Source organism: Carassius auratus, unplaced genomic scaffold, assembly GCF_003368295.1.
Source record: "Carassius auratus strain Wakin unplaced genomic scaffold, ASM336829v1 scaf_tig00025795, whole genome shotgun sequence".
NCBI classification, from domain to species: domain Eukaryota; kingdom Metazoa; phylum Chordata; class Actinopteri; order Cypriniformes; family Cyprinidae; genus Carassius; species Carassius auratus.
Window position 1 is genome coordinate 23,725 of NW_020525458.1, and position 8,050 is coordinate 31,774.

Here is an 8,050-nt window from a genome sequence, read left to right on the forward strand (position 1 = left end):
ACCCTGAAACACAACAGACCTGAATCACACTGAAAACAGACAGCCTTATTATACTGTTATCACCCCCACTCCTTACAGGGCTCCTTCTCTGTAAATTTCCACTTAACCCCGTAAACCAAAACTAACTCTTTCAGAAAACACAATGGTCCTCCTGACCCCCTGGGCTTTTATTATCTTCACACCCGTGAGGTCAAAGGTCTTTGTTTATGGATAACCCCTCTGATCTTTCCTGAGTAAATTGCCCGCACTAAAGACTTCAAAGGCTCTTTGTTTTACTGTGTGATGTCTTCGTTGCATTTCAGGTGACAAACATACATACTGAGAGAGAAACACAAGTTAAATCAAAAGGAAAAACAAAAATATATGAAAACCCACAAAATGTCTAAGAAAGTAAATAAGTAAGAGTAAAATATAAATTTTTCTACAACAAAAGCCAGTCTGTTTATTAAAGCACAGTATTCAGATGACTGTTCAGTCACTGGGTCCTTCTTTTGGTGAATATAGTCTATAATGAATATAGGTGAATATAGGGGTGGCTGTTCAGAGTAGCATACTAGCATATTATTCCTACGGTATACTGTATCCCCTTTCCTTATGTGATCGCCAAAATTTTAAATTGCGCTAAAACACAAATAATCTTTTCTATGAATTGGACGCCACTCAACATGATTACCATATCTCAAAAGTACTAGACTTCGCAAACCGCACAGTATTCATTAAACAGTAGCTAAGTACTCCGCTCCGAACACAGCCGGTAAATAGTACGTAGTGTGGTGAAAGTGCATCTCAGGAGTTTGACGTGGATTCCGCACATGGTCTCTAATCCTGAGCTGTGTGAAAGTGTGCGTGTGTGTTTGCGCTATGATAACGATGTTTGATGACGATACTTGTGCTGGTGTTTTCACAGGTGTGTGTGTGTAAGTGTGATCTGTGCGAGTGCTGCACTGTTAGGTTCATGATGTTTTCGGTGATGTACGCCACCAGCAGGCAGATGAGGACCAGCATCACACATATGGCCCCGCCCACCGTCGTCATGGCGATAACGATGTCCTGCATCCTGCCGGGCACGAGGCTGAACTCCACGCAGGCTTCGGGCCCCTCGAGGGCGTAGGGCCGCATGCACTGTAAGCGTGTAGAGTTCAACACGAACTAAACAACCTCAATGAAGATTATTTATCCGAATGATGTGGTGCGTAAAGATTCAATGTAAATAAAGATTAAGATTATTACCTCATAGAACGAGAACACGCTCGCGCTGCAGACACCGAACAGGAGCGTGAACACAGCTCCTTAAAGGGGTCATCAGATGCTACATTCACTTTAGTTGTTGTTTGAACAGAAATGTGTGTTGGAAGTGTGTGAACCGAGCGGCAACCTCCCGCTCTCTCTAGTGAGGCCAATAAGGAAGAGACTAAAACTGTAATTCATCGACTGGCCGCTTGAGGCTGGCTGCAGAAGAGAGTCAGTCCCATAGACTCCCCATGTTAAAATGCCCAACTTTACAGCAGGAAAAAAACATGTTTACAGCCTGGTTCAAAAAATGATTTTGGTCTATATTGCTAATTTTGCCTTTCATGACAACTGTGAGGGGGGTGAATTATTTTTAAACTCATCCGTTTAAATTATATTAAGACTTTAAGTTCTGCATAATTAAGGGCGTGGCCACTTGAGTGACAGGTGGATTGCCGCTGCTGACAATGCCGTCGCGCTAGGTGGGCGTGGCTTCAGCAATCAGCTCCCGCCTTTTTGCCCATTTTCGATTATCCGGGAGAGTCGCACGGTGACGCGCTGCCAAGATGGCGACGGCCCGCTCTGCACACTTTAGGCTTCAAAACCGCTAATGAGGAGTCTATGGGTGACGTCACGGACACTACGTCCATATTTTTTTACAGTCTATGGTGTGTACACGCCAGTCCTATAATAATAAAACTCCAACCGGTGGGTTTATTAAATCCCGTTTTAAAATCACAGGGCTTAATATCAAGGGTCCAAACAAGTGTAGCAATGATGCTAGAACACAAGAGTCATGAATAGAGTCATGCAGACGCAGTTATTAAAATGATCCCTTTTATTTAAACTCTTCTCTAGATTTCTTTTATAAAAGCACAACAGAGCTGCACGATTCTGAAAGGCTGAATGGATGGTGATCTTTTAACGATGAACCGTGCAGCTCTAACACACAATACAAACACATCTCTAAGGGCAGTCTAAGAGGTTTTACAGACGGCGTCTGATTGGTCAGCTCTGGCCCCTCCCCCGGCCTGATGACATCATTTCCTGTGAGTGGAGTATGGTTTTCTCCGCGCTCGTTCTCGTTCACTCCGCCGCTGTCTGTGGGAGTGTGTGTGTCCAGGAGATGGAGAGGAAACACTGCGACTGCGCCTGAAACACAGAGCGGTCAGACTCCTCCACAGGTGTGTGTGTGTGTGTGTGTGTGAGGGTTACCTGCGTCTGGGGACACAGCGGACACATCGCCTTTCATCACTGCGACTCAGACGCTTCCTCCTGAAGACAGACACAGGTGAAGCACACTGCATCACGCCCTTCACAAATCACACTGTGTCTAATCAAAGCTGAATAAATCATCTCTCCAGTGATGTCTGGTTAGTTAAATTAGATTAAATTAAATTTGTTCGGAGGACAATATTTGTCTGAGATACAACTATTTGAAAATCTGGAATCTGAGGGAGCAAAAACATCTAAATATTGAGGAAATCATCTTTAAAGTTGTTCAGATGAAGCTCCAGATGTCTATAACTCACCCGTCTCTTGTGATCTTTCGACAGGCGTTTTTGAGAGCGAGACTTGACAGCGGAGAGTCGTGGTTCTTCTGGTTTTCAGCAGGAGACGCTGAGAGAGAATGAATGCATTAAAAGAGAGCTTGAAATGTTTATAAAACAGTTAATACTTCAGTCAAGTCGACTGATGGGAAGGAATGGAAACAAAACTGAAGTGAATTGAGCTGAAAAAGGCAAATGTGTGTTTATTATAGTGAAGCAGAACTGCACAAAGCTAACTGCTGATTGCTCCTTCCAGTTCTGCACATACGTTAGATTCAGAGCTGTGCTCCTGGATGTGAACGCACCAGCTTTAGACGCAGGAGAGAACCCGTCTGTGGGGGTTTCAGTCCCAGACACTAGTCCTGCTTGTTTACTGGTGTTATACTGAGCGTCCAGTACTGAGCGCATCTCCTCCACCTTCTGCAGCAGAGCAGCCAGAGACTCACACTGCAGCGTATACAGCCTCAGAACACACCCACTGATCTCCATCAGGTCCTCTTCTGATGCTCCGAACAACAGGAACCAGGGCGGCTGGGCAGGCAGAGGGATCTGACCACAGAGAGACAGTGTGAAGGACAGGGTCAGTGTGTGTGTGTGCGTGTGTGTGTGTGTGTTCACCTGTAAAACCCGTGCGGATAGAAAGATACACGCACACGCAACTGTCTCAGCGCTGAACCTCAGAAACACATCAGTCCTCAAGCTGTCGTTCATGTAGTTCCTTCAGACACAGACAGATGTTATAATCAACACAACTGAGACGCTTTCAGTTAGAGACAGACTGAGCTGAGGATCTCACCAGGACATCTGAAGCAATCTGGTGTTCTTCTCACACTCCAGAACCTGGAGATACATCACGATCACCTGCACAGGTAACACACTCACAGTAAGACCAGAAACATACGATACACCAGTGCACGGACGCTTCTCCATTCTGCTCCATTCAGCTCTTAGTGCATGGTTTCTTCTTCTGGAGCATCAGTGAGTGTTTGAACCTTCTGTAATAGTTGTGTTTGAGTCACTCAGTTGACCTCAGTCTCAAAGTTAAAAATGTGACACAGGAACCGCAGGAACAGATCCAGACGTCCATTCTTACTCTCAAGAGATCTATATACTGCTGATGTTAGTAGATCACACAGAGAGACTTCATCAGTGTCAGAGTAACATCCGTAATATCTGAATTCATGCAGTGTTTTCTGGTTCTCTGTGAAGTAGCAGTAAAGCAGATAGAAAGCAGCGAGAAACTCCTGAACGCTCAGATGAATGAAGCTGTAGACTTTCCTCTGATGAATCACAGATTCCTGCTTAAAGATCTCAGTGCAAATCCCAGAATACACTGAGGCGTCAGTGACGTCTATGCTGCTCTCAATCAGGTCCTCCTCATAGAACATCACATTGCCCTTCATCAGCTGTTTGAAAGCCACTTCAGCAAGTTTCACAATCACTTCTCTGTTGGACGGCAGGAGTTTCTCTGGATCTCTCTCTTCATACTTCTGCTTCCTCATGTTGATCTGAATCAGCAGGAAGTGGATGTACATTTCAGTCAGAGTTTGAGGGATTTCTGCACTCAGATCTTCTTCCAGGAGCTTCTGAAGCACAGTGGATGAGATCCAGCAGAAGACGGGGATGTGGCACATGATGTGGAGGCTTCTTGCTCTTCTGATGTGTGAGATGATTCTGCTGGCTTGATGCTCATCACTGATTCTCTTCCTGAAATATTCCTCCTTCTGAGGCTCAGTGAATCCCTGAATCTCTGTCAGACGGTGGATGTATTTGGAGGGGATCTGATTGGCTGCTGCTGGTCTGGAGGTGATCCAGATGAGAGCAGAGGGAAGCAGCTCTCCTTTCATGAGCTTTGACATCAACACAGCCACTGATGAAGTCTCAGTCACATCACAAACTTTCTGAGCGTCTGAAAACATCAGTGTGATTCTGCTTTCATCCAGACCATCAAAGATGAACACAACTTTACACTCCTCATAAATCTGTGAGTCCAGATCTTGAAGTTCAGGATGAAAGTCCAGCAGAAGTCTGTGGAGACTGTACTGATGATCTCGGATCAAGTTCAGCTCTCGAAATGGAAGCACAAACATGAAATCTACATCCTGATTGGCTTTTCCCTCGGCCCAGTCCAGAATGAACTTCTGCACAGAGACGGTTTTTCCGATTCCAGCGATGCCTTTAGTAAGAACAGTCTTGATCTTCTTCTTCTTCTTCTTCTTCTTCTTCTGCACAGAGACGGTTTTTCCGATTCCAGCGATGCCTTTAGTAAGAACAGTCTTGATCTGCTCTTTCTCCTCAGATCCTGCTTCAGTGGAGGCTTTAAAGATGTCATTGCAGTAGATTGGAGCGTCTTGTGAGGGTTGTGTTCTGGCTGTTTTCTCCATCTGTAAAACCTCATGTTCTTCATTCACTCCTTCTCTCTCTCCCTCTATGATGTAGAGCTGTGTGTAGATGCTGTTCAGGAGGCTTTCATTCTCCTGGAGTTTCAGTCCCTCACATAATCTCTCATACTTGTTCTTCATGCTGGTTTTGTGCTGCTCTTTGACTCTCTGTAGTTCATCATTCACTGCTTGAGGAGGATCCTGGGCTCGTATCTGATCGTCTCTGATTGGTAACAAACATAAAAACATGTTTGTGAATAAAACATGGAAGGAACAGCAACACATTTAAGAGACAAGTGTCAGTTTAATATACTCTTGTTATATACAGCATATTTACATTCAAGGGATAGTTCACGCAAAAATCTAAATTATCTCATTAATAACTCACCCTCATGTCGTTCCAAACATGTAAGGCCTCCTTTTATCTTCAGAACACAGTTTAAGATATTTTAGATTTAGTTCGAGAGCTCTCAGTCAAAATCAAAGCAGTTTGTGATATCTCGTTCGCGAACGAATCATTCAGTTCACCAAATCGAACTGAATCGTTTTAAACGAGTCGCATCTCTAATACGCATTAATCCACAAATGACTTAAGCTGTTCACTTTTTTAATGAAGCTGACACTCCCTCTGAGTTCAAACAAACCAATATCCCGGAGTAATTCATTTACTCAAACAGTACATTGAACTGAAGTTCTCTCTTCACAGCAGTTCAGTCAGTGTACTGTTTGAGTAAATGAATTAGACATGGAAGAGAAGACAATGCTGAATAAAGTCGTAGTTTTTGCTATTTTTGGACCAAAATGTATTTTCGTGCTTCAAGAAATTCTAACTGACCCTCTGATGTCACATGGACTACTTTGATGATGTTTTTCTTATCTTTCTGGACATGGACAGTAGACCGTACACACAGCTTCAATGGAGGGACTGAGAGCTCTCGGACTAAATCTAAAATATCTTAAACTGTGTTCCGAAGATAAAAGGAGGTTTTAAAATAGGAGATAAACGTTTTAAAAAGTCATTTATTTATTTTCAGTAAATTATCAAAATATTTAAAAAGGTTTTCCTGCTTGGTTAATATATATATATATATATATATATATAGCCTAGAGAGAGATATATAGAGAGAGAGAGAGAGAGAGAGAGAGAGAGAGAGAAACTATATAAGTTTTTTAGAGAAAAAAAATTATTTCATTCAGAAATAGACATAATACAGACACAAAATGTTTACAAACATTAGTCTTTTTTTTATAATAATTTGTTATTCAAATACATGGCGAATACGGAAACTTTGATTTTGTGTCGAATGAGAAACCCAACCTTGGTTTCAGTTTCGTTTTAGTCTAAATTAATTAGTTTTGGTTTGTCGTTAATATTGCTATAGCTTCTTATATTTGTAATTCTTGTTCTTTTCTAAATACTGTTAATTGAAATTATTTTGTTGTGGAGTGAGGGGAACTAAAATAGCCTAGCGGAGCTTCACACATTTCCCAGAAGCTGAACAGTTTTCATTTGCTATTAACCTCAAAATAATTATTGAATGAAATTTGGAGTCCGACTGTCGGACGCATATACAGCGTTACTTATTATACATTTACTATTATTATATATTCTTTATATTAAATAACATTTTAGCATCCAGATACTTCGGGAACATGGAAACATTTGGATTCGTGCCGAATGAGAGAGGTAGGCGTCAGCTTCAGCTTACATTAATTTGTTTTTGGATTGAGGTTTTTATAGTATAAACTTTAGAGGATTTGATTTGAAGAGAAACTAATAACTGTTTTTATAATGGTTTTAAACATTTTGCTTTAGACTACAGGCATTTTAGCCTTCATTATTTCGGAAAGTAATGGCTAATAAAATGCAATGTGAGCCGTGACTTACGTTTTTTTTACTCTCAAAACGCAATCTTATACAAGTGTTTTTTTTAACAATGCAGCAAACATTTTTGAATATCTTACAAATACTTTTAAAATGTTGATAGTTTTTTTTTTTTTTTAAGTAGGCCTAGCTTACATTTGGACAAAATCTGGTGCAAGCTGTAAACTATCTGTATTTTTTCCTTTTTTTGAGTAAGGAAAGGCTATACTTTATAATTATTATTAAATTATTATTATTAGGGAAATTATAGGCAAATAATATAGTTTTAAAAAAAATAACGTTATAAACCGGTATTTTTTCTTCCCGAACCGGTTTCGTAACGGTAATGATATCAGAGGAACGCAGAACAGAACCGTTAAAATATCAATTCTGCTCAGAGTGAACCGACTGAATCCTGGTTACAGGTTGTGGTCCATAAACAACGCCTTCTACAGACAAAGAGGGAACTGCTCCATCTTTCAGGAATAATCTTTGTGCGAATCCGGCATTAAACTGATTGAGATTGAGGAAGCTGTCCTCAGCAAAATGAGCTGCACATAGTTTTACATGTGGATTATAATTTTCGGGAACTGAGTTAAACATAAATTGTAACCATTAATCTCCAAGTACAGCGTCCCTGGGAAGCCCAAAAAAAGATGATTGTACTCAGAGATGAAAATAACAGCGTTTCAAACGACACGGCGACAAACACAAACGCAGCTCTTTCTCTTCTCCGTCGGAGCGCAACAAGACCACGCCACAATAACATTACACAATAACTAAAGTTTAAAACATGGGATCACGAAGAACGGGACTTTTAATAATGTCTCACAGTACGATACCAAGCTGGATGGAGTCTCACCTGGGGTCAGAGGTCACTGGTTCAGCACTGAGTTTAGGAGGATACTTCATGGACCAGTCACTCTTCAGAGACACACCGCTGGGATCTGGAGATGAAGATCTCTGACTCTTCCTCCTGCTGACTCTAAAATATAATTATTCATATACATCTTCAAACAGTAATT

At 41.4% G+C, this 8,050-nt stretch overlaps 1 protein-coding gene across 1 annotated transcript; it reads right to left on the reverse strand.

Annotated features, from left to right (window-relative positions):
• Window positions 1-2,124: 2,124 nt before the first annotated feature.
• On the reverse strand, window positions 2,125-3,772 carry LOC113078490 (cyclin-L2-like). The gene is made up of 6 exons (XM_026250790.1): window positions 3,577-3,772; window positions 3,399-3,498; window positions 3,086-3,329; window positions 2,763-2,850; window positions 2,446-2,505; window positions 2,125-2,382 (listed from the first exon to the last, which is right to left on the reverse strand). Exons 1-6 carry the CDS (start codon window positions 3,708-3,710, stop codon window positions 2,271-2,273), a joined length of 738 nt encoding a protein of 245 aa, XP_026106575.1. The 5' UTR covers window positions 3,711-3,772; the 3' UTR covers window positions 2,125-2,270.
• Between the last annotated feature and the right edge of the window lie 4,278 nt (window positions 3,773-8,050).

Coding starts and splice junctions, on each gene's coding strand:
- LOC113078490 (XM_026250790.1), bottom strand. CDS start 3,710: ATGGAGAAGCGTCCGTGCACTGGTGTATCGTATGTTTCTGGTCTTACT. Junction 3,499..3,576: donor AGATTGCTTCAGATGTCCTG/GTGAGATCCTCA, acceptor CTGTGTCTGAAG/GAACTACATGAACGACAGCT. Junction 2,383..2,445: donor CGCTGTGTCCCCAGACGCAG/GTAACCCTCACA, acceptor TCTGTGTTTCAG/GCGCAGTCGCAGTGTTTCCT.